Source organism: Camelina sativa, chromosome 7 (genome assembly GCF_030686135.1).
Source record: "Camelina sativa cultivar CO46 ecotype springtype chromosome 7, ASM3068613v1".
NCBI classification, from domain to species: domain Eukaryota; kingdom Viridiplantae; phylum Streptophyta; class Magnoliopsida; order Brassicales; family Brassicaceae; genus Camelina; species Camelina sativa.
Genome location: NC_141886.1, coordinates 6649573 through 6673895, shown reverse-complemented (window position 1 = coordinate 6673895; position 24323 = coordinate 6649573). Strand labels below are relative to the sequence as shown.

Here is a 24323-nt window from a genome sequence, read left to right as displayed (position 1 = left end):
TTACTTGTTTACCATTATGCTCATATGAACTAATATTATTGAATTTTTGATATCTTCACCATATGAAATGTCCATCATATCAATCTTTATAAATCAAACCCCCTTAATATCACATGGTGTAACCTATCATTTTCTCATTGTTTTTATTTACCCTCAATACGTTTTCGGACATTTAGCATCTGATTTTATGATTTGTCTTGATGCTCTGATCTTCTTTCTCGCTGCCCATAAGCAATTACTTTCATCATCACTTACATAATGTATAACCAACTTATTTTCACCTTTTAGAAATTATATATTTCCCAACAACAAAAAACAAAAACAATAACCTACATATTACTTTAATGGACTGGCCATGGCGAGAAGCCGAGAATATCAGATCTCTTCCCACATATATTTTGATTTTCTGATTTGTCTCTAGTCTTCCTTGTCGCTGATGCCCATTCATAATCACTTATTCACTTACATATAATCTATAACAAACTTATTTTCACCTTTTAGAAATTGTACGTTTTCTAACTTGAGTCAATTGCAAAACTAATCACCTTTTTTCTCTCTCTAACATTTGCTATTTTCTCCTAATTAAATTTTTATGTGTTCATTGTACTCACAAAAATGCCATTATTTCTGATTTATTTGATTTTCTTACGAAAATATTTATTACATCCATATCCTCATTTTTTTCTTTTATTTACGGTTGTGCCACCACCATCAATTTTCTAACAACCATGAACAACCAAATTTGAAGCTCTTAATGCTTCAACAACCCGAATTTGTGAGCTTAAATAACACTCAATGCTATGAGAACTTCATTTTCTTCCATCTCCTCTCCATTTTAATCCAAGAAAATTTGCAAATGCGTTCATCTTGTTATATGTCGTGATTCTTGGATAGTGATTAAATTGGTGATGGTTTTCTTCCGTGGTGACTAAAGACGACGTCCTCGGTGCTTGACATTGCGAAACAACCACCGATAAGATTATTTTCCGGTAGATTTCATGATTTTCCTTGATATTTTTGCGAAATTAGACTTCATTTGTTAGTCTAACCGTCATAATATCATGTAAAGTCTACTATGTGGTCAGTTTTGCAATAAAAAATTTATAGAGTTTTGAGCCGGTAGACTGAAATTTCAGTCTCCTTAATTTCATTTGAAAACAAAAAAATATGGTTTAGACTGCATTATAATCTTTCCGTCGGATACTTCGTTTGCAGTCTACTAAGGTGTATTTTTGCATTGTGCATGAGCTTGCATGAGTGTGGACTTGTGCATGTCCTTGCATGAGCTTGACCTTGTGCATGCTCTTGCATGTTTTTCACCTCTCTCTTCTGCTCCTTCGTCCCCCCCCCTTCTCTATTTAAACACCATGTATTTCTCTTTTGCAAACCATCAAACATTTTAATCAAAAACCTTCTTTTTACTTGTTTGATCTGAGAAGTGTGTAGTATCTTCTCAACTTGTTTACTTCTTAGTGTGTCATATCTAAGTTGTAAACAAACAGTGCCCCGCTGGAGACAATTTCTCACTTGTTTTTTGACTGTGGATACACTTCACGTGTTTGGCAGGCTATGACTCGTTCCCTCTGCCCTCAATTTTACTCAACTCAACTCTCGCAGCTCTTGATCCTCCTCTCGGGTACGAATGTTAAGGGCACTGTTTGTTTTCTCTTACGCCTTGCTTTTCAAGCCACAGTCCATACCATTTGGTTGGAGCGGAACCGTCGACGACATGGAGGCAATCCTAGTACATCAGCTCAGCTCATTCAGTTCCTTGATCGATTGATCAGAAACAAGCTTCTTGCCTTGCATACCACGAAGTTTGCGGACGGGCTTCAACTCTGGCTTGCTTCTCATTCTTGGTCTGATATCTCTCAACTCTTTTATACCTTTTTGATTAAAGTCTAAAACAAGAATGCATTTATTGTAAAAAGGACTTTTTTGGGTTTGAATATATTTTTACATTCATTCAAAAAAAAAAGAACCACAGCAGTAGCTTTGTACGATGATTTTTTTTAGACTTATCAGAATACCAACGAGATGGCGGTTCAAATGTCAAAGAGAATATGCAATATCTTAATGATTATAACGTTATGTACGATGATGTTTTCAGCACAAGTCGCTCATTCGAACAAGAGAGCGCTGGATGTATGTCTTAGAAACTGTGTTACTAACGTGTGCATGAAGACCGGCAAAAAAGCAACTCCAGCCAAATGTTCTGACGCTTGCAAGCAAGTTTGTGATGGAAACCCATACAATAGTGGGGAATACTTCGTCCCTGGAGATAAAAGTCCTGTGAAAAGGTTTTGCGAACAATTTCCCTGGATATGTTAGTAAAATGGTAAGTACCAAATTAAACATACAAAAAAAGTTGTTCCCTCATTTAATCTATAAACTATGTATTTTTATTTTTATATCATATTCAAAAAACAAAAAGTTGTCTTATTTTATTCATAAAGAAAAAAAACATGTATCAATTTTTATATAATAATAAAAATATAATTACTTAAAGTTAAATCATATGCTTATGGGCTTTGAATGGAATGGGCCGAATTCGTCTAATGAAGTCCCAAAAAGCTTGTTCTGCTTCTTCTATTCTTGGTTTTCTTTGAAGCTTCGTGAATCGTGAGCTCAGTTTCTTCCTTTGATATTGTTGCAAGTTGGTTACGGGAGTCGTTAAGACAACTTATATCAGATGTTTCTCTCTTAGTTTCTTCCTTCGTGAAACATGATCAACAAGAAGTTGTCTTAAAAACCATCCTTTATTACATCTCGAACCGGGTCGTGAAAATTACTATATCGTAGGATCTCAGTTCATCGAAATCAAAAGGCAAACTACTTTTAAATATTTTGTTTTTAGAAAGATGTTAAGACAACTTATATCAGATGTTTCTCTCTTACTTGTTTAATGCTGTGGTGATTGCATTGACGTATAGCTGCAGATCCAATGAGTTCACCAGAGGTCCCTAAGCTCCGGGTAGATAAATAGAACAATTGCAGCAAAGGTTGCTACTCCAGCAGCAGCTACAGCTGCAGCAGTGGCTAGTCCTGCAGCTACAGCTAGAACCACAGCAGTAGCTTTGAAGCAGTAATGTCTGAACCATACATGGGAGATTCTCCGCGAGATAAATTTGCAGGACTTGTCAGCTTCTTTGTAAAGAGAAGCATTGGCTCCTCCTTCAGTGATGGCTTTTTCGTTCTTAAAAAAATATCACAACAGCTTTAAGTCAGAGATGAAATTACAACTGAGGTAAAAAGGTGAAATTAGTTTAAAGCTTAGAAGAGTAAGAGGTATTAACTTTTAGCCTGAAGCTCTTCGTAGTTTCAGTGACAGTGAAAAAATTTCTCGCTGATGAGAATAGTTTGAGGGAATGATCCTTCCATTCGTCGACAAGCTTTTTAAGAAGAGCAACACTAGCTTCTATATTCTTCGTATAGAGACTGTCCCAGTGCTTGCAGCAATCAACGTTTTCGGTGACACACCATATAGCTATTGCTGTAGCTTCCTTGGCTAAAGCAGGATTTCCTGTGACACAACAGTAACACATTAGAACTGTCAAGGATTCAAAAGTTTTTGTTACTAGCTAGTATATGTATACCTTCTCCAGCAAGTTTCAAAGACAAAGAGAATATCTGTTGAATGACTGGTTCCATTGCCTTGCTTCCTGGTGCACCGGTAAGAGCCACTTCTTTCAGCGAGGGATAAACTGCCTCAAACCTCTCTGTAGCCTGTGTGCGTACAGAGACCATGCTTGTGATCAGAATCGACAAAAGCATCAAGGTTTGTGTTGTTATGAATTCCAAAGATTACTAACTTACTTTTACTCTTGCAGATGAAGCAGGGAATGTAAGCCGCAGTAAGATCTCAAATGAAGGAGGCGGAATCATTCGCTGATGCACAATAGCAGCTTGGTTCCTACGCATCGTCCAAGCCATTGGATCCGCAACAATTCTGATAAAGAAAATTGCATTAAACAAAGATGAGATGATTGTTTATATTATATAGCAAAGGAGATCAATCAAAAGAAAACTTCCGACTCACTCCTCAACCAACTGCAGGATAAGATCCGTTGACTGAGGGTTGCAGCTCGTATTACCCACTACTGGTAACAAGTTGTGCGCCCATGAATACAACCCTGCACCTAAATTATGCTGGGAGGCCTGTCCACAGTTTTACAGTTCAAATGAATTTCATAATACAACAGATCACAGAAAACACACAAGTTTCGACACTCTCTTGGTCCAAAGTTCACATAAAGGAAAACACGAACCACAGCCATCATCCAAACTGTAAGCGGAAGCCTGTCCTGTCCTTGAAAATAACGCCTCCCCCTAATAGTCGGCAGTGCATAAGTCAAAGCTTCAGGTCTCCAATGCACTACCATTGCCAATGTAACAAATATTGGCATCTAATCGGAAAAGAAAAACAAAGAGAACAATAATGGAGTTAGTCAAACAAAGGTAATTCAACCACATCATAATACATAAGTGAAAGCGACAATTGTTAAGAGAAAGGTATTGCAAAAGTTTACATGAGGTTTGGGAGAAGTAGGTTGTTCACCGATCTTGCCAGATTTGGCACCTTTTTGTTGTGCTTCCAAATGAGTGATAGTACAACCAAACGCCCACACCACAAAGCCAGAGAGTGCCATAACTGGAACTTGAAGGATCCAACTGACTGATGTGTTAGAGATAGGTTCAGGAATATCACACAACGGAACCTGTTTTATAGATATATAAAAAAAGAGTTTATAATCAATCAGCTTCAACAATCTAACATAGACTTCAAAATCTGAACCAAAAAAAGAAGAAACAGCTCACATTCATGACATCGATAAGCTTGGGCCAAGTACCCTCAAAAGGAAACATCTCCAGCCATGGAAATTGCACCTCGGTAAGTTGTCTCCCGATGTAATTCATAAATCGTAATAGCTGAGTCACTGGCTCATCCGAATATGATTCCTATTTAACAAAAAAAACAAAAATATATGAATTTTGATTTGTGGGGTTATGGATTTTAAGTAACTAAAACAAAAGGATCGAGCTGAATTTTACATCAGCTCATGATGTACTTACCAATGATACGGCGAGGAAAGCCGCAAGACTTGAATGGTCGATCTTTGCCATAGCTTCGGACAAAGACACTATCGGTTTCTTCTCGGCCTCCTTCTTGGGTTGTGGATTGTTAGGTGTTTCTGCCCTCACAATCTCCTCCTTCTTGGGTTGTGGATTGTTAGGTGTTTCTGCCCTCACAGTCTCCTCCTTCTTCTTCTTGTTCTTGGGTTGTGGATTTTTAGGGGTTTCTACCCTCAGAATCTCCTCCTTGTTGGGTTGTGGATTTTTAGGTGTTTCTGCCCTCAGAATCTCCTTTACATCAGCAGAAACCATCTTATTTGCTGTCAGGATCCGTCGTTCATTCCTGCCGGAAACTTTTTTCTTCCGGGACACGACTTTCGTCCAACCATGGTCTTCGTCGTCGTCAACGTGGGAGTTGCATGGTAATTGATCCATACTTTTTTGACTTCCACTCAGATTATTCGGATTTTTTTTCTTGGGAATTCGTTCGGCTTTTAGGTTTTTAACCTATAAAAACCATACCAAGATACTTTTATTTGAGAACTTTATGTTAAATTTTTATGTTTTGTTTAAAAGAAAATTAATCATATCAAATTATATCTTAATACAAAATCAACTGTATTAAGTGGTTATATTTTTTATACATATAACAAAATCTTAAGTGGTGAAAAAAAAAAGGAAATAACAAATATTATGGTACGCGTGTATGATATAAGTGAAGGTTTTTTTTTTTTGGTCGGAATATAAGTGAAGGTTAGTTGCTTTCTTGTGAAGCAATTTTGAACATTGAATATCTTCTCAAGTCCTTGATCCTTGATGCCTCTCTTAGTGCCTCTGCTTCACCTTGTACTTACACTATTGCATTTTACCTGTTGAGAATTACTATTATTGTAAAATGTGTTGTCTATGAACTAAGTTAAGGTTGTAATAGGTTGCCCTTAATTACCTGCATTGCCAAACTGGTGAATTAGGGTGATGATAGAATTTTTTTGTTTCATGGGGCCTTAAATTCTGACAGAGTGACATGTCTAGATGTTAAAATATTTATCCACTGTTGCGCTTGCCACTCAGTTCTATTTGAACTTATCTTATGGCAATTCAAAGGCATGAGTCATCAGAATTCTAAGACTGTAACTACGAACGTATTTACAGAATGAAAGAATTACCGATTACAACTCCTTAATAGCCACAAAGAGTTTCGGAAACGATTTCACTGAATATGTTGGAACTTTGGAAACTCTTGGTTGTATTGAACACAGGAGATAGTTTTGTTAGTCAGCTTCAGAACAGAGGTTTCATATATACGGTCTTGCCTTGGAAGCATTAGTAATATCTCCTAGCTACCAGATTATGGTCATTGCTATGAGAGTACATATTTTGGAAGTTTAGAGTAGTGACCTCAATATTTTGGTCATTTCTATTTGTGACCTCAATATTTTCTTTGCTTTTAAGCCCAAAAATGCCTTCCAGGAAATATGAGACAGGTCGATATGAAACTTTAGAGTAGTGATGTAGAATATGACATCAGCGCATAAGCTAAGTTTGGTGTTTGCTCTACTTTAGTGGTTGAGATAATCTTGAGACCTCTGAATTTTTGAGGTCAGCCTTGTTACTTTAGATGACCTTTTTCTTGTGATCTTTTGCTTTGCTAATGCAAACACTCTCTCACATACATACTGCTTGCCCTGGTTTAGTGAGTGTGAGTTTCCAATATAAAAATCTATCTCCCAGTATCGTTTAGTGGTCTTTCTTGTACAGTTGAATGACAGACACTGAGTTCTCTTTCAATGTAAGTATGTAACTAATGTATTGTTTGCAACTTGTATAACAGAATAATACAATTTATGTGTACTGTATTTTTTTTTTTACTCTTTGTATTCTATAAAAAAAATGGAGGAATCCATTGCTATTACTCAATAACTTCATCATAGAAGACAGTTGCGGAAGAATCGAATTTCCTGTTGTGCAATGAAAAGGGAAGGTGTTAAATAAATTAAGAAACTGCATTTCGGGAATAATTAGCAAAGGATGTAATGTATACCTTAAGAGCAAATGTGATGTCTGCTTCATCTACTCTGAGGCTCACTCTCCTTAGCTTATCGTCCCGAGCTTGACTAAGTTTTAGTATCCCCTATGTCAATCCAAAAATGACATTTTCAATCAAATGTCTCTTTCAAGATTTACATAAACCATACACAAACATGAGAGTTATTACTCTTATAGGAGTTAGTACCTGGTCATTTAGCACTGTACACATGTTTGTGAACTCTGTAATTCCAGCTGGCGTTATCGTCGAAGATTTACAGATTTCCAAGTATAGCTTATTTAACTGCATCAAAGTGTGAAAATTCACATATATGAATATTATGTACAAAGCCTTAAGTTACAAGTTCATGAAGCTATGTTTGGGACTTTGTGTATTGTTCTTTCAATCAAGATTTTTACCTCTGCAATGGTTCTATCTTTTTTGCTTCCTCTAAAGGCCTTTGCAGCAGAACAGACTATGATCTGCAAGTTTTCAGTATAAGCATGTGAATTTCAGATTTTATCGTGTTATCCACCAAGTCATAGAACCAGATACACGCCAACATTGTGCGTTATGATAGTTGTTCTCTTAGTTAAGGTTAGTACATATTCTCAAACTACATTAACAATACTTTAGATCACACTGGAAAACAAAACTACAGAATTGTATATTCCTATGCAAAGCATGTTGTTATATTTTTTTTTTTTAACTTATGAACACGAAGTACAAGATATCAACTAATCTGTGTGTTGATGTGTGACTTACTTGCTGGTGTTGAGGAAGGGACTGAATGGTGTCGACTACTGGAGATTTAAACGTCTTGGACAATGCAGCTAACATATGATCCATCTTCACCTATAGATTCGATGATAACAATTATGGAATAAGACAACGGTTTCTATGGATCCTGGATATTTTCATCGTCAGTAAGTGAACTGAGTAAAGTAGAGATAAAAATACTAACCATTTGACACTCTGGAACTGGACCTTGTGGTTCTTGATCTATTGATCCTCTAGCTTCTATTTCTAAGATTTCTAGGGCGTTCCTGAAATCAAATCAATGTGAGTAAATACGGACTGTCATCTTTAATGTTCTAATTTCAGGACTAAAGTTACAATAGAAACAAAATTCGTAAGAGAACTAACCGGCAAACACATAGAGCCTTTCTCATGTCTCCTGATGCAGCTGATACTTTCTGGGACAATGCAAACATTATGAATATTAATTAAGAATCTAAAAAAGAAAACAAGGTTGAGAGAAAAAAAAATGACATATATTCTTCTTACTCTTGCACAAATTTCCAAGGCATTTGATTGAAATGCAACATATGGAAGTGCCTGTTACAACAGTGAAGGTAATCATTTAAGATGAACATAGAAAGTAGTATGAGTTTGGATTAGATATATACTAATATACAGTTTCAATCTCCATAATTCCTTGAATACCAACTGCTTTGAAACAGAAAAAATGGCATTGGCAATAGATTTATCCTGATATACTTAATCAGACATTCCTCTCTCATCAAATATCACAAAATTACGGTAGACTTACCACAAGCCTTTCCTGCAGTATCCTAAGGATCTGCTCCTTAGAATAGGCACGGAAAGTGACAACCAAAGGTTTGCCTGCATTAATTGGAACAATAAGTTAAAAGGAGTATACTCAACTTTTATTCTTCATCAAAGCTTAGGGACATATGGTGAAGTATGAAGAATGTTCAAATGGCACACAATTATGGAGAAATTCTTACAATTAAGAGACTTCAATTTTGGAAGGAAACGATCTGCAAGGTCTATTGCATTTGCTACACCTGGAGGACAAATACGAAATTAAAACTTCATTTGTATGAGCAGAGGAAACAGATAAAAAAAATATGAACATTGATAACGCAAGACAGTTTTACCTATAAGTATACACCTTGAAAAAGGCAAAGTTGTGAGCATAAAAAGCTCATGAAGGACACCTCGATCTCTTGTGATCAAGTAATCCATCTCATCTGCAATTATAAGCCTGCAGACAAAGTTTGAATGAGATACAGCGCAACAAATTATATCTACCAAGTCAACATATGACAGACCAAGAAGAAAACAAAAACCTACATCATCTTTGAGCTGGATTGTTGTTGCTTTTGAGAAAACAAGCTCTGAAGTTGTTGTAGAGGTGGAGATGAACCATTAGCTTCCCTCCCGGACTCATTTTTACCAAGTATCTAAAAACAAAATAACTCAATTACCAACTATATTGAAATGAGACCAAGAAAACTTCGAGGTGTTTCTATTGCAGAAGGTCTTACCTTGGAGAAAATATCTGTTGATTTTGTCAATGACGTGCAATTAACAGACACTGTTTCTAGACAAGGCACCCCTGTCTGTAAGAATTCAAGAAGGATCAGTCTTTCTATTGGATAAAATCCGCACTAATCACAGGTTCTGAGACAGACACACAAGATTGATTACCTGTTTCGCCCAGTCTTCAGCTTGTTGTCTTACTTTCTCCATGGATAGTGACTTCCCAGTTCCAGGACAGCCACATATATACAAACTCCCAGCCTTGTTCTGTTCCATACAACCTTTAACAAACTCGAAAACCCGTCTCTGCTCATCCTCACGGCAAACAACAGTTGACGGTGCCTTAGACACATGCAATGCCTCCTTCACAGCTTTCATTTGTTCCTCATCTGAACCCAGTCAAATTATACAATCAAACTCACTGAGAGCCTTAAAAAATCAATACAACACTAATGAATGAAATCATGAACACTTTGATTCAACATCTAGGGTTCATATATAAATACCTCTAGGGTTCCACTTTGATTCAACATCTAAACAAACATCTAAGTTCTTCACTACTGATATCACTGGACTTGCCAAATTCCCATTAGAATCTTCCTTAATCTCCTGCAATCGATCCAACATTTTATAAATCATTACAGAATCAGATTTTTAACTAAATACCAAAATCAATCAAGAACTACAAATTCGAATCGATCGATTCTCACTAAAAGAACAAAGGAGCTTACCTCATCAGACGTCTTAGGGATTGAAACAGCACACCGTCGGGGAGATTTCCATTTCATCGGCGTGGAAATCGAATTCACAGGCGTCGATGATGAAACCTCCGCAGCGGAATCGGATCTCAACTTGCGTTTCCGACAAGTATTGACTTCGGCGGATCTAAGACCTCCGGTAACCTCCAATCTGGAGCCGACGACATGCTTCTGAGGGGATGAACTAGGTCCAGCGATGGCAGGCATTGTAGGTTAATAATATCAGAGGATGACGGAGATTGAGATCGAGATTGAGATCCAATGTAGCCGAAGTGAAGAATCAATCTCATGGTCGATGCTGCTGGGTTTTATCAGGAAATGGGATAACAAAAAAATTAAAGGAAAAAAAAAAATAAACAAGAGAGGGAAAAATGGTAGTAGCGGGAAAACGCAATACAACAAGATTTATTTCGCCGCCCGGTTTTGTTCGGCTACCGTTTTAAACCATCGGCTTCGCGGCAATTTTATTGGGTTTAAACCATTATGGTCTTCATATAAGTCCTTTAAGGGCCCATATTAGAACTTCTGAATAAACCACGTTACCATGCTATTGGTTTCAATGGTTTGTATACTTATCGCTTTAATTACTTCTTGAAAACTTTTTTACTATAACCAAGTTGCTAGACTTAGTTTTTCACATTTTACGTTTGTAATGAGAAAAATAAGTGTAGCTACTATATATTGTTTACTCACCCTAACCACTTGATATATCAGAAATAACATAATGACGACAACAACAACAAAAAAAAGAATCAGAATAGAAGATAGAAAAGCAAAGTGGTCGGTGTGTCAATCAGTCAATGCACTTATATTTATTTTTTTTCTCATATATAATCATTGAAGTCTGAGATATCAACATATAGTGGAGATATTTTTTCATATCTGGTTCATAAAAGGTTTTATGGAAGAAGGATATCCACATTAAATGAGAAATCGATGGTTTATATCATCTGATATGTACCCAAATTATCAAAGGCATTGATAGGTATATAAGAAAGATATATATCCACATAAAATCGATGATATATCATATGATATGTAGCCAAATAAAAAATCAATGCATGGATATATATATATATATATATATATATATATATATATATTTAAGAAGGATACATATCCACATAAAACGATACTATATAAATATATATGTAGCCAAAACCTCAATGCATTGATATATACAAACAAATAAAAAAAATATCAATGTATATAAGATAGGAAAATTTTGATCTAGGAAATGAATCGAAGGAGGTTGGTTGAATAAATATATCAATGTATATAAATATATATGAACCTGAAACATATAGATCATTAAAGCATTGTAAGATCATATTTACGTGTCTACGAGAGTAAGATACGCAACTTGGAGACATTTTTGGACAACTTTTTCTCTTTTAATCAGTAAAAGGAAAATCATTAATATTGAAGTTTATCAAGCTGAGCTAAATGTAAAGCCTCTAGGTATTTGTTATGGCGTTTTAATGGAAATACTTTATGACATAGTATGTCTCCATTAACAATATCGGGAACTTAGCAGCAAAGAACTGGTCTAACCCTTCAAAATTGCAAGGTCAGTGTCATGGTATTGAAATAGGTCACTAGCTTCTTGTAAGAAAGTAAGTCTTATCTCAGATTCCCAAAACATTGGATGGAGCAGAGCTTCTGATGCACTTCAACCAAAAAAATATTCCCTTGCATTTAGACATTTATGAATCTATATTATTATTTTTGTAGTACATTTTGTGTTACCATTGAAGTTTTGGTTATTTAATTTGTTTTATTTACAACATTAACCCCTAACTATTTTCTTAAAATAACAATTCCTGAAAACTCATTTAATAGAACTAAAATTGACCTTATTTGATACGTTTATTGTCATACAAAGCTTGACAAAATCTATACATGTCGATTGTTCCAAAAACAACTCTACGCATTCAATTTTTAATCCCTTAAAAATTTTAAAATCTATTTTAATAGATCTGTAGAGACTGTAGGATCTCTTCAATTTAAATGACACAACCGAATTTATATATACATTTTTGAATTATATTTTGGGTTTTACTCTTAAAATTATCCATATTTTCATAGTTAATCCTTACAATTTTGTCAAAATAGCAATAACTAAATTATTCTTAAAATCGCGAAAAAAAATATTTCTAACATCTATATTATTATTTTTGAAGTACATTTTGTGTTATGCCCTTAAAGTTTTGATTATTTAATTTATTTTATTTACAACATTAACTCCTAAGTATTTTCCTAAAATTACAATTCATGGAAACTCATTTAATGGCACTATATTAATCGAACAAATTTATTTACACTTATTGCCATAATAAGCTTGACACCATCTATATTTTCTGATATTTCCAAACACAACTCTACGCATTAATTTTTTAATCCCATAAAATTTTCCAAACCTATTTTAATAGATCTTTAGAGACTGTATGATCTCTTAAATTTAAATGACACAGCCGAGTTTGAGTAACAAATGATTACAATCGCAATAATTATTATAACGTTAATAAAGTTTATAAAAACAAGAATCCAACTTTTATAAACTCAATAATCGGGTATATTTAACTTTAGCATCAAGAAAAGCATTTAATATAGTATATACCGTGTTAAGAAACTGAATATTATTCTGCAATATTGTTATCAACTCAAATAGGAAAACACTAAAATCTCTCTTTTATTGCTATGGATCGTAAACTCCTTGCTCATCAAGCATTTTCCATGTATAAATATCAACTTCACAAACAAAACACAACACACAACCAAAACTAGGGATCTCAAAATGGGTAACCCGACCCGACCCGACTCGACCCGACCCATACTCACATGGGTTAGAGACTTTCGTGGGCGGGTTAAACCCGACCCATTTATTATAATGGGTTGAATTTATATACCCATACCCAATAATATAAAACCCAATGGCTAAATGGGTTATATGGGTTACCCATATATAAATAAAATAATTAATATTAAATCCATAACTTATTATATAAAATAAATTATAAAACCAACCAAAGTTTTCAAGTTTAGGAAAATAATATCTAGATATTAAAATAGAAAGAACATCCTAAAATCCTAAAGCCAAAAATCTATTAAACCAAAATAAAAAGTCATTCTTAATTTAAAATAAAAACTATTCTTAATTTAAAATTAAAAAAACACTTGAATCTTCTGTAAATGATCCAGTCAGATTCTTTAACTTCATAGTCATCATTCTTCATAATATATATTTTTTTTCATTCTTCATATACATAATATATATATATATATATATTATATTATATTATATATATATTATTATTATTTTTTTCGATTAACCTATGGGTAATCCATAACCCTAATGGGTTTATCCCGTTAAACCCACGAACCCATTGGACGAACCCATCAAAACCCATTTATTTATATGGGTATAAAAACTTAACCCATACCCGTTAAAATAATAGACAAACAGGGTAAACCCATGGGTTTTTACCCATTTTGGTACCCCTAACCTAAACCACTAATATGACAGTTTTGAAATACGGGTTAAACCACTAATATGACGGTTTGTTGTTATATAGCGGCACATGTTATTAACATGACGATTTGAATTAACATTAGTATAAATATAAAATATTATTAATTCGGTTTTGAAACACGGATTAAATCTTCATTTAATTATTTGGTCAATACCACTAATATAAGAATATTAGACATACTAAATCAGGGTAATTTAACTAAAATTTTGTAAAACAATTAAATCATTGGTAAAATTGTGACTTAATCCGACAATAGCTTATAAATTACATATTCCAATCAAATGAGCCAGGCTTACTGAAATTGACAAACAAACATAATCGAATCAAATTAAAAATTCTATCTAAATTCAATAACATGCGGACTAATCAACAATTTTTTTTTTTTTTTTTTTTTTTAAAATTTTCAACAATTTAAACCGGGTGGACCGGAATTATTTGGGCTCTACACTTCTACTTTAGAGTTAGACATACTTTCACTGTTTCACACAACCAACAAAACTTGAACCAAACCGAACCCGGTCGAAAAGTAGAACGTGGTGTTTGGCTCATGTAGTTATATATCTTGTCAAGAAGTAAACACAAGTGGTTTTATCTTGTTGGAAAGTGTAATAGGAAGGGAAGGGGGGTTAAAGTTTCGACGGTGTAGAAGGAAGGAAAGGTATGCACCAACTTGCCATAAGTTTACGTCGTTTGAGACAGTGACGTACTGACGTTAGAAGGAGGTGAACAAATTGACGGCTCTCGTTGATATTTGGCTCATGTCCTTCTTAACGGTTGATATTTGGCTCATGTCCTTCTTTAACGGTTGATATTTATTGGTCTTTCTTTCATTGAACTCTTCTCACTTCATTTATATATTTCTATTCAATGTCATTGAAAACACGTACGGTGGAATCTTGCCCCATCCTAGCTAGTTTCTTTATTTGGACGATCGAGAAATTTTCGTCAGAAAACAAGCTTTGGAGAAACATGGATTATATCGATATAGTTAGCTTGTCTCGTGACTGGTTTTAGGAATATCGGATGTGAAATGTGTTGTTGAAATTATTAAGCATCGTCGAAATAGATCATGGAGTAGGAACTGAATCTTAAATTTAAAGTTAGTTAAACGCCATGTTATCAAACAAAATATCTTGAAATATCATATGAAATGTTTGACAAAAGAGAATATCAAATTTATAAGCCAAACTGACCCTTTGATAAAAAAAATCCAAATACTAGTATTTGAGAGTTCATAGATTTTTTTTTTCTTTTCCTAATACGAGTTTTTTTAAATGATTTTATTATCATCAATTTGAGGTGTGGACAATTGTCCGACAGTAGGCTAAGGATGTGGGATCTGCTTAGCTCTATTAAAATATTCTCGTATCCCCGCAATGGCCCGTCAATTTAAGTAATAGTAGGTTTTCTGTTTTCTTTTGGGGAAATGTACAATTTCTAAAAGGTGAAAATAAGTTGGTTATACGTTATGTAAGTGAATAAGTGATGATGAAAATAATTGCTAATGGACAGCAACGACAAGGAAGACTAGAGACAAATCATAAAATCAAAATGCTAAATGTCCGAAAACGTATGGAGGGTAAATAAAAACAAAGAGAAAATGATAGGTTACACCATGTGATGATATTAAGGGGGTTGGTTTATGAAGATTGATATGATGGACATTTCATATGGTGAAGATATTGAAAATTCAATAATATTAATTTATATGTATATAAGCATAATGGTAGACAAGTAAGATGTTAGACATGCAATAACAACAACTATATATTACATGAGAGGTATGCTACATGTCAAGTGTCTCACTGGTTTTACGAACCTATGACTCTAAATAATTTGTGAACCTTGACCAAAAAAATACGATCAAGATAATCTAAAACATCAGTGTAGTATCTATTCTACAAAGACCATCCGACATTTAACCATATTGAACTCGGAAATGGTTTTGGTTAGGAAGTAACCATATGAGCTGATAGTATGCAACTGTTATGTGTAAGATAGACTACTTAATTTCAGAAAGAATTTTCTTTTAGAATATGAAATCCTAACAAATGAGAAGAGATTACCCACCTAAAAGTTTTAACTATTTTTCATTCAATTTAAAAAAAATGGTTCGCAAGCTCCAAATATTGAATAGAAAAATATCAACCCAACAAATACAGAACTAAACATATAGGAAATAAATTGGCACCAAACGTATAGGAACGATGTGCTTTCATGCATGTTGGCTCTTGACAGGAGGATAGAGCCAATATGAAAATCAAATGGAGAGAGACATAACAATGGCCACCACTCTTATTATCTATTATCTTCTTTCTACCTAGTATTTATCAAAATTTTCCTATCTTATATACATTGATATTTTTTTATTTGTTTGTATATATCAATGCATTGAGGTTTTGGCTATATATATATATATATATATCATCATATCGTTTTATGTGGATATGTATCCTTCTTAAATATATATATCCATGCATTGATTTTTTATTTGGCTACATATCATATGATATTATCATCGATTTTATGTGGATATATATCAGTTGATAGGTTGAATAACTTTTGAAAACAAAATTAATCTAAGAGTAGAGCAACATTGTGGTCTAGGTTGATAATAAAAATACTAACTAAACTAGATTTTAAACCGCGGTACACCGCGAGACAATTTTTTAAAAAATAATAACATTTTAATTCTTTTGTGTTTTATATTTAGTTTGTTTTGTTTAATTAAATAATAATTTTGTTTGGATTGTCAATTATTAGAACAATAATAGGGGAAATAAATCTCTTAACACCTATTTATATATTTTTTATTTTTAACACACAAATAGTAAATTGCTAATTTACATAGTAACGTTTTCCATTTTTCGTATTTACATTTTCTTCGCTTTACCGTTTTAATTTTGCTCAATCTTCTTTTTTGTTGCTTGATTTTTTTTTCTTTTTTTTTTAATTCAATTTCCTTTGTAATTTATTTTCCTGAATTATTCAAAAAAATTCTTTATTTATAATTATAAAACAGGACATTGTTACAGATGACAATGAGCATCATGAGCACATGCAGGTTCCAAACTATTTCTCGGGTGAAGCCATCAGACATTCGACCTACTTATTAAACAAGATTGCAACAAGATCTCTTGCAAATAAAACACCATGTGAGGCATTACGGAACAAGAAACCGAATATTGATCATCTTCGAGTATTGGGCTGCATTGGATATGTTAAGGTTGACAAACCTCACTTTCGAAAGCTAGATGATAGATCATGAACCACAGTTCATCTCCGGACAGAACCTGGTTCTAAGGCCTATAGACTTCTAGAACCGCAAACTCAGAAAATAATTGTAAGCAGGGATGTGGTGGTTGATGAGACAAAAGGTTGGAGTTGGAGTGCTAACAGTCGAGATGCATAACAGAGTGGAAGTTTCAGGGTTGTATTTGGTGATTTTGGTAACCGAGGCATCCAACAAGAGAATGAAGATGAATCGGTTGCAGAACATGGTGTTAATGTGGATCAACATCGAGAAAGCAATGAAGAGAACGAAGACAACAACTCTGTATCTTCTATTAATGATGAAGAGATCGAAGAAGTTCAGAGTCAAGAACAGTCGATACTAAGACGAACAACAAGGTAGGTAGTAAAACCAAAATATCTACATAAGAAGGACATGAGCCAAATATCAACGAGAGCCGTCAATTTGTTCACCTCCTTCTAACGTCAGTACGTCACTGTCTCAAACGATGTAAACTTATGGCAAGTTGGTGCATACCTTTCCTTCCTTCTACACCGTCGAAACTTTAACCCCACCTTCCCTTCCTATTACACTTTCCAACAAGATAAAACCACTTGTGTTTACTTCTTGACAAGATATAACTACATGAGCCAAACACCACGTTCTTCTTTTCGGTCCGATTCGGTTTGGTTCAAGTTTTGTTGGTTGTGTGAAAGTATGTCTAACTCTAAAGTAGAAGTGTAGAGCCTAAATAATTCTGGTCCACCGGGTTTAAATTGTTGGAGATTTTAGTTTAGTCCGCATGTTATTGAATTTAGATAGAATTTTTAATTTGATTCGATTATGTTTGTTTGTCAATTTCAGTAAGCCTGGCTCATTTGGTTTATTTTGGTTTTGGTCTTTTTTATATATAATGTAATTAACTATAAGCGGGTTATATGATCCATTGCATTTGCATCACTAGAAAAATATTGATATCCCACATTTCAATTTTGAATCAAACGTATTCCATTTTTACTATATAAAATCAAAAGATTCAAACACCGAAAAAAGTAAAAACAAAATTATACCAAAGAGAGCAAAATGAACATGGACGCAATTCGCAACACTTACGTATAGAACCCACACTTCAAAGTTAACGCCAGATTACATGGCCATTTTTGCAAAAAACACTGTTATTTTCACACTCCTTAATTGATTTTTCTTTTTAATATTCTATTATAAATACCTACGTGGCTTTTCAAATACCGTTGATTGGTTAATTAATAAAATACAAGTATGAGAAAATGACGAGAAACAAAAAAAAACTCAAAAGCCTGAGAGACACGTGGCATATCTTAAAACCGTCAGATTAATAAATGACTCTCTTTCTCCTCTCCCGGTTTAATAATAATAATCATGTGAGTCGGTTCGTGTCACCAGCTTACTTGTTTGTCAGGTTCTAAACGTCGCTGTTTCACCGGCTGATATTTTTTTAATAAACTCGTGCGTTAACTAAATAAACCCTTTGTATTCGCATCTCTACTATATATATAAAAGCTCCATTGATTTACAGGAATATAAGGAGACGCCATTGTTGTTGTACTCTCTGTGTTTTGAGTTTCCGCATGGGGGTGAAAGTAGCTTCTTCTTCATCTCCGTTCCTTCAATGGACGACGACTCAACCTATCGTTCATCAGTGTTCGTCCCCTTCTCAAACCCTACCTTCAAAACGACGACGGAGCATTGGTCACGACGACGTACGGTTCCTATCTTGTCGATTTGCGCCACAGAGACTGATGAACCGTTCAGCTCTTTTAGGAACGAAGCTTCATCGCTCCAAGTCATGTGACCTATGGGAATCATCATCATCACCTAAACCGATTCGAAGAGTTTGTAGCGCAAGCTTAGATCCTCCATTCTCCGATGAGGAGTTTTCTAAAAAAATCCAAGAGCTAACTCTCAGATTCAATGTCCCAAACCAATACGGTTCAGAGCCTCACGATTACAAAGCTAACTCAATCGGGCCGCCGTGGGACGAGATGGTGCATTTGTCGAGTATTGAAATGAAAGCAAACAGTGTTGACCTTCCTCTTTCGCTTAGGATCATAAAGAAGAAACGACAATGGGAAGAAGGAGTCAAACAAGTCGGTGAATCAGCGTGTTGCTCCATGAACAAAGCGTTTTCTTCAATGGTGTTTATGATTAGGGAGCTTCAAAGCTTTACTCTGCATATGAGAGAGGTTCTGTTTTACGAAGATTTGCAAGAGATCTTGCTTAGAGTTAGAGAAGAGTTGCACCAATCTTTCGTTTGGTTGTTTCAACAAGTCTTCTCCGCGACGCCTACGTTGATGGTTTACGTTATGATACTCTTAGCTAACTTCACTGTTTATTCCATCGGGAGCAACTCTGCTTTAGCTGCTCCTCTTCCTCAGATGGTTACAGAGGTAACAACCGTCAGTGAAACAGATGAAGCAACAAACGTGAAGTTGGATTCCTCGATTGTGAAAACGTTCTTTGTATCGACGTCTACTAACGGGAATACAACTTCGGTTGGTGGTAACAACAATGGCGGCGGCGGTGGAAACATTAAGCCTGTGTTAAGCGGAACAGATGGTGGTGATGGATTCGATGGATCTGAACAGTTCAGAACAATCATACCCGAGGGAGTTTCTCAATTGTCATCATCGAGTTTTGGGTCAACGACTACAGAGTCAGAGCCGTCAGTATCGGGACAAGATGAAAACAGGCTGTGGAATTCGATGGTGGAGGAAGCAGATCGAATGCAGTATTCAGACATAGATGATTCGTTGGATCACGACACTAGGACGCGGTTCGTGTCTTCTGTTGAGGCTCGTGTAGAAGCAGAGGAAGACACGGATCACTTCAAAACAGAGCTTATGTACCAAACGGGACTGTCTCAAGAGCCTAATAATCCTCTCTTACTTGCTAACTATGCTCAGTTCCTCTACCTCGTCTCTAATGACCATGACAGGTAACTAAACGTTTTACCACTCCCTATGTTAAAGTTAAAAAACTGTTAAACCTTAGTTTAGCTTGAGTAGATTTGGTTTAAGAGTTTGCGTCGAATCTTCCCTTTTAGATTTTTTGGGGTTGTGAATTGTGAGGCTACAAGTTGATTGCTAGGAGTCAAACGAATAGCTGCCGTACATTTCTGCCGCATCTGCCGTATATCCGTAAGCCATCAAACGAATAGCTGCCGTACATTTCTGAAGTGCAGAAAGACCAAGCCTTCCAGTAGCATCTCGCCTTTGTCTGAAGTATGGGACTCCATTCTCAATAGCGGTAACAATACGAAGGAACAATGGTTTGTTCATTCTAAAGCGACGACGGAACATAGCGTTAGTGTAAGTTGGATTATCACTAAAATAATCATTCCACAACCGAGTGTGGCCTTCTTCACGGTCTCTCTCAATGTGCACTCTTCGGATTATTGGAGCTGGTGGTACATATGGGTGAGTGTAGTTGTATTGGATCATCTCCACTATACTATCAACTTCCTCTTCTACAATATCATCAACTTCTTGATCGGAACTCCAATTAGACATTTTTTTGCAATTTGGATATAGTAGAAGGCTTATGGGAAGTGTGATTTATTTTGTATAGGAAAAGGGTTTAGGTTACAAGGTATATTTGGTTGAGTAGTAGAAGTGAAAAGGTTGAGCAAAGGAAATTTTATTTGGTTGAGTAGTAGAAGTGAAGATAGGATGAAAGAGAAGAGAATAATCGGAAGAGAATAATCAGAAAGCATTGATGTAAAACGATGAAAGAGTAGGAGAAGTGAATATATAGTCTTAACAGCAAACACAAAGTACCAAGTGGGCAATACAACCCTTACAAAAGACAAAACAACACAAACAAATCTGTGACTGTCCTTGCAAGACACAAGACAACCAAAACAAAACAGAAGACAACAACTCACAACCCGTGTTACAAAACACCCCTCCACGGGTTACAAAAGAGTTAACAACTCACAGACCCGTGACAACAAGACAACAAGACAACAACTCACAGACCCGTGACAACAAGACAACAAGACAACAACTAAAAACAACACCCCTCCACGGGTGTAAACACAACACATCTATGTCTTTGACAACACATGTTTCCCTTCTCGTATCACCTTAATTTGTTGTCGCAAAACCTGAAACAAAAGAACAAAAAACAAAACAAGTGTTAAACAAACAACATATAGCATAAGTTTAATGAAAACAAGAGTTAAACACAAAAGAGGATAGTTACACACAAAAGAGTTAAACCCAAACCTAAGTGTTTGTCAACATTTGGTCAACGAGTTTGTCCCTAAGAAGTTGTTCGGCACTTGTTAGTTCAGTCTTGTTAAGGAGGCTGTCTAGCAGTCTCATTTTGCCGTGTCTCTCTTTAGCCGCTTGTTCTTGTTCTTTCATTGCAATGATCTTGTCTAGCTTACCAACAGAACCATCCTCTACATCAATAGTCACAGCCGGTTTCTTCCCTTTTTTCTTAGAAGCTTTAACCCCCGGAGGCCTCATCTCAGCTCCATCATTGCACTCTCCGGGTGAGGATGCTCCTGCTCCATCTGAAGCGAGTTTAGTCCGCTTATGGCTACACTCCTCCGTGATCCATTTCTGATCATGCTTCAGTTCCCTCCAGCAATGTCCTAGCAGAAATGGCTTGCCCTTGTCGTTCTTGTAAAGCTCATACGCCATGCTCAATACATCATCTTCTGATTCTCCACTCTTTCTTCTTGAACTCGCTTGTGCGTAACAGCCCACAAACTTATTGACTCCATGGTTTATCTTGCTCCACCTAGCCTTACATTGTGTAGGCCCTCTTGCATTTGAAACAGATGACCCATAGTTAGCTTTGTAGTAGGCAGCAACCCTCTTCCAGAAACTTTGTAGCCGCTGCTCATTACTTACAACTGGATCCTTGCTTGTGTTTAACCAAGCGCTTATGAGGTTAACATCCTCCTCTGCAGTCCACCGCTTTCTTATTCCCCTTCCTTCGTCTTCTTCATCCTCATCAACCTCAACCTCGATACAATCATCATCTTCAGATGCCGGCCTAAACTGAAACGGCTGAGAAGAGAATCTAGGCCCACAGTTGACAGGCTGAGAAGAGAGGGTTTGGGTAAAGTTGACAGGCTGAGAAGAGAGGGTTTGGGTAAAGTGGACAGGCTGAGAAGAGAATGTATTTGGAAGAATTGGATTATCTTGGGAGTTAGAGTCTTTTTGAGAATTCATAAGATCAACAAAATATGTATGTGGATTACGAATAAGGCTTCTAGGATCCATTGGTTGTTTTAGTGAAAGCTGATGTTAAAAGAAAAGGGTTTGTATAGAAAAAGTTAATGGTTTATGTTAGTGCTAACATGGAGGGTTTATATTGAGCTCAAGTGGTTTTGGGTTTTCAAATTTATGGTTGTAAATTAACTACAACAACCACAAATTTATTACATTAAAACAACCTACTCGACAAGTATCTCTCTAATCAAGTACTATTCGTATTTAAGAACTCCAACAAACAAAAAAGCAATCATCAATGTCCTGACTTGACTATTACCTAATCTAACACTAATTCATCCCAACACACAATCGCAAACAATAACTATCAACAACATATGAAAGCTGTCGTACCATACCTTTTCAAATAAGAGAATCCAAAACGCTGCAGTCCGCTTCATGAATAATCATTCCAAATGATCTCCATTTGACCTCGCACAAACATGTAAAAATAGTCAATATAAATCACATAAACAGAAACAAAAACATTGTACTCTTAACAAGAACAACAGAATAATCTCATAATAAAAAGCAAACCTCTGGTGGTTTCGAGAGGAGCTTAAAGAGCCCCACGAAGTTTCACCTTTTGCAACCTCTCCATGTTTACACTCTTTGGCTGCTCTAATGGCAATCCAAGAGCCTGTGCACAAATCAGCTGAAACTAGAAAGAGAAAACATCATCAGAAGCAGGGTTAGTAGTATAACTTGGTAAATCTCAAAATTCATGTAAAAGAAGAAAGAGAGATGAACATAGTTAATCAGTTAACTTACATAAGCCACAATGATGGTCGTCGGTTTTTCAACTCCTAAGAGGAAAATAAAAAAGCCATATCAACAGTTATTTCACTATATCAAAAAAGAGAGTAAATATGGGAGAGATTAGGAAAACAAACAAAGAGAAGACTCCACTCTTTCTCAACCATCACCGAGAGATCTTAGTCCCAGAAACCACAAAAGGTCTTGCGCTTTGGCAAGTCATCATCTCCATTGATGCCTTTATCTGCTAGTCAAGAGACAAATCCTTGAGGCTGATGCAACAAAAAAGAAAAGAAAACATGCATACCAAAAGTTAGCTAGAGACAAGAGATAAGAAACAAAATAACAAGACATATATATAATAAGCAAGTCTAAGCTCATGGCTGCAAACTTACTTGTCCCTTCATATTGCTGCTAGTTGTGATCCATCCTTTGACAAAGCTTGCTGTTCGGGAGTAATTCCAAAAGAAGACCTGCAACAAAGAGAGAGAGAGTGAGACCCCCCCAAAAAAGAAAAGAAGTCGTTAAAATCAAACAGAGAGTGACAAGAATGAATAAAAACCCAAGAAGATCTTAGTGCCCTCCTCCTCAATCAAACCATCAGGGAGAGATCTTAGTATCCTCCTCAATCGCCGATCGATCAATACTACAGTTATCCTCCGCAATCAATCAATCTGGATTTACAAAAAAATATAATAATAGAAATATGAGTAAATATAAGGAATTCGAGTGAATGAAAAAAAAACCCTATGTAATAGAAATCAATTTAGAGATCAAACCCTAGAAGAAGTTGAGATTTCAGAGACGAAAGCCATGCTTCCAAAAAGCACCTGCGAGAGACAGAAGGAGAAGAAGAAGAAGAAGAAACAAGTTAGTAAAAAAAAAAACAGAGGAAGCAACACGATAAATCAATCACCGAAAGATCAAAGCCAAATCCTAGAAGAGGAACTCACCTAGAGGCCGTGTGAGCGACAATCAGATTAAACTTGCTTTAAAAAACCTGCAACAAGAGACGACGAAGAAACAAAACAAAAAAATCAGAGACGCGACGCGTTAAGAAAAAGAATAACAGAGCGATGCAATTGGATTGAGAGAGAGAGAGAACAAACCCTAGAAGGATAGGAACGAAACCCTTAAGAATGAAGAAGATCACTTGGGCAGACTGCTTAATCCAATTGATAACTCGATTCTTCTCTCTTTCTTCTTTTCCCGATTACATATGAATCGCCATTTCTTTCGCCGGAGTTCTCGAGAGAGAAGAGAGAGAGACTTTGGGGAAGAAAAGAAAAGAAAATGAGTAAAAAATAAAAAAAAAACGCTTTTATATTTAACAAACACCCATTCACAAGTCGCCACGTAGCGTTCTTCAAGTGTTGCTCAAACTCCTTCCCA

The 24323-nt window shown here is 35.6% G+C and overlaps 5 protein-coding genes across 11 annotated transcripts; 2 read left to right on the top strand and 3 right to left on the bottom strand.

Annotated features, from left to right (window-relative positions):
- The first annotated feature begins 2037 nt into the window (after positions 1–2037).
- On the top strand, positions 2038–2331 carry LOC104700522 (uncharacterized). The gene has a single exon (XM_010416046.1). It carries the CDS (start codon positions 2038–2040, stop codon positions 2329–2331), a length of 294 nt encoding a protein of 97 aa, XP_010414348.1.
- Positions 2332–2726: 395 nt separating this feature from the next.
- LOC104704378 (uncharacterized) lies at positions 2727–5548 on the bottom strand. The gene is made up of 9 exons (XM_010420479.2): positions 5074–5548; positions 4819–4959; positions 4530–4718; positions 4269–4406; positions 4040–4158; positions 3817–3949; positions 3597–3726; positions 3297–3523; positions 2727–3196 (listed from the first exon to the last, which is right to left on the bottom strand). Exons 1-9 carry the CDS (start codon positions 5506–5508, stop codon positions 2951–2953), a joined length of 1758 nt encoding a protein of 585 aa, XP_010418781.2. The 5' UTR covers positions 5509–5548; the 3' UTR covers positions 2727–2950.
- A 1305-nt stretch (positions 5549–6853) lies between these two features.
- LOC147940954 (DNA replication factor CDC6-like) lies at positions 6854–11109 on the bottom strand. Its single transcript, XM_087456399.1, has 16 exons — positions 10120–11109; positions 9895–9997; positions 9557–9777; positions 9394–9468; positions 9200–9309; positions 9004–9110; positions 8851–8910; positions 8652–8725; positions 8387–8437; positions 8246–8295; positions 8064–8145; positions 7865–7954; positions 7519–7581; positions 7307–7402; positions 7115–7204; positions 6854–7031 (listed from the first exon to the last, which is right to left on the bottom strand). The coding sequence occupies exons 1-16, from the start codon at positions 10351–10353 to the stop codon at positions 6999–7001; spliced, it is 1539 nt and encodes a 512-aa protein (XP_087312525.1). The 5' UTR covers positions 10354–11109; the 3' UTR covers positions 6854–6998.
- A 7237-nt stretch (positions 11110–18346) lies between these two features.
- Positions 18347–23448, top strand: LOC147940953 (uncharacterized). 4 transcript variants are annotated; one of them, XR_015561624.1, is made up of 3 exons: positions 18347–19885; positions 20038–20366; positions 20518–23448. XR_015561624.1 is itself a non-coding variant. In XM_087457840.1 (2 exons), exons 1-2 carry the CDS (start codon positions 18519–18521, stop codon positions 20105–20107), a joined length of 1437 nt encoding a protein of 478 aa, XP_087313966.1. In that variant the 5' UTR covers positions 18347–18518; the 3' UTR covers positions 20108–23448. The 4 variants fall into 4 exon arrangements, 2 of the variants coding, with proteins under 2 accessions (XP_087313966.1, XP_087313967.1); XR_015561625.1 differs by having other exon boundaries at positions 19994–20366; XM_087457840.1 differs by having other exon boundaries at positions 20038–23448.
- Positions 20684–24176, bottom strand: LOC104765006 (glutathione S-transferase T3-like). Of its 4 annotated transcripts, XR_015561626.1 has the most exons (9): positions 24041–24176; positions 23885–23931; positions 23711–23761; positions 23494–23605; positions 23327–23404; positions 23085–23203; positions 22947–22981; positions 22535–22836; positions 20684–21055 (listed from the first exon to the last, which is right to left on the bottom strand). XR_015561626.1 is itself a non-coding variant. In XM_087457867.1 (3 exons), exons 1-2 carry the CDS (start codon positions 22574–22576, stop codon positions 21177–21179), a joined length of 936 nt encoding a protein of 311 aa, XP_087313993.1. In that variant the 5' UTR covers positions 22577–22673; the 3' UTR covers positions 20684–21055. The 4 variants fall into 4 exon arrangements, 2 of the variants coding, with proteins under 2 accessions (XP_087313993.1, XP_010486944.1); XR_015561627.1 differs by lacking the exon at positions 20684–21055 and having other exon boundaries at positions 22690–22830; XM_087457867.1 differs by lacking the exons at positions 22947–22981; positions 23085–23203; positions 23327–23404; ... (2 more) ...; positions 23885–23931; positions 24041–24176 and adding an exon at positions 21177–22070 and having other exon boundaries at positions 22535–22673.
- Positions 24177–24323: the final 147 nt, after the last annotated feature.

Excerpts from the sequence above, each read along its gene's own strand:
- LOC147940953 (XM_087457840.1), top strand. The coding sequence starts at position 18,519 with ATGGGGGTGAAAGTAGCTTCTTCTTCATCTCCGTTCCTTCAATGGACG. Across the intron at positions 19,886-20,037 it reads GTCTCTAATGACCATGACAG|GAGTCAAACGAATAGCTGCC; the intron begins GTAACTAAACGT and ends GTTGATTGCTAG.
- LOC104765006 (XM_010488642.3), bottom strand. The coding sequence starts at position 22,187 with ATGGATCCTAGAAGCCTTATTCGTAATCCACATACATATTTTGTTGAT.
- LOC147940954 (XM_087456399.1), bottom strand. The coding sequence starts at position 10,353 with ATGCCTGCCATCGCTGGACCTAGTTCATCCCCTCAGAAGCATGTCGTC. Across the intron at positions 8,296-8,386 it reads CCTTGGAAATTTGTGCAAGA|AAAGTATCAGCTGCATCAGG; the intron begins GTAAGAAGAATA and ends GCATTGTCCCAG. Across the intron at positions 7,403-7,518 it reads AAGATAGAACCATTGCAGAG|TTAAATAAGCTATACTTGGA; the intron begins GTAAAAATCTTG and ends ACTTTGATGCAG.
- LOC104704378 (XM_010420479.2), bottom strand. The coding sequence starts at position 5,508 with ATGGATCAATTACCATGCAACTCCCACGTTGACGACGACGAAGACCAT. Across the intron at positions 4,960-5,073 it reads CTTTCCTCGCCGTATCATTG|GAATCATATTCGGATGAGCC; the intron begins GTAAGTACATCA and ends TTTGTTAAATAG. Across the intron at positions 3,197-3,296 it reads CGAAGAGCTTCAGGCTAAAA|AACGAAAAAGCCATCACTGA; the intron begins GTTAATACCTCT and ends TATTTTTTTAAG.
- LOC104700522 (XM_010416046.1), top strand. The coding sequence starts at position 2,038 with ATGGCGGTTCAAATGTCAAAGAGAATATGCAATATCTTAATGATTATA.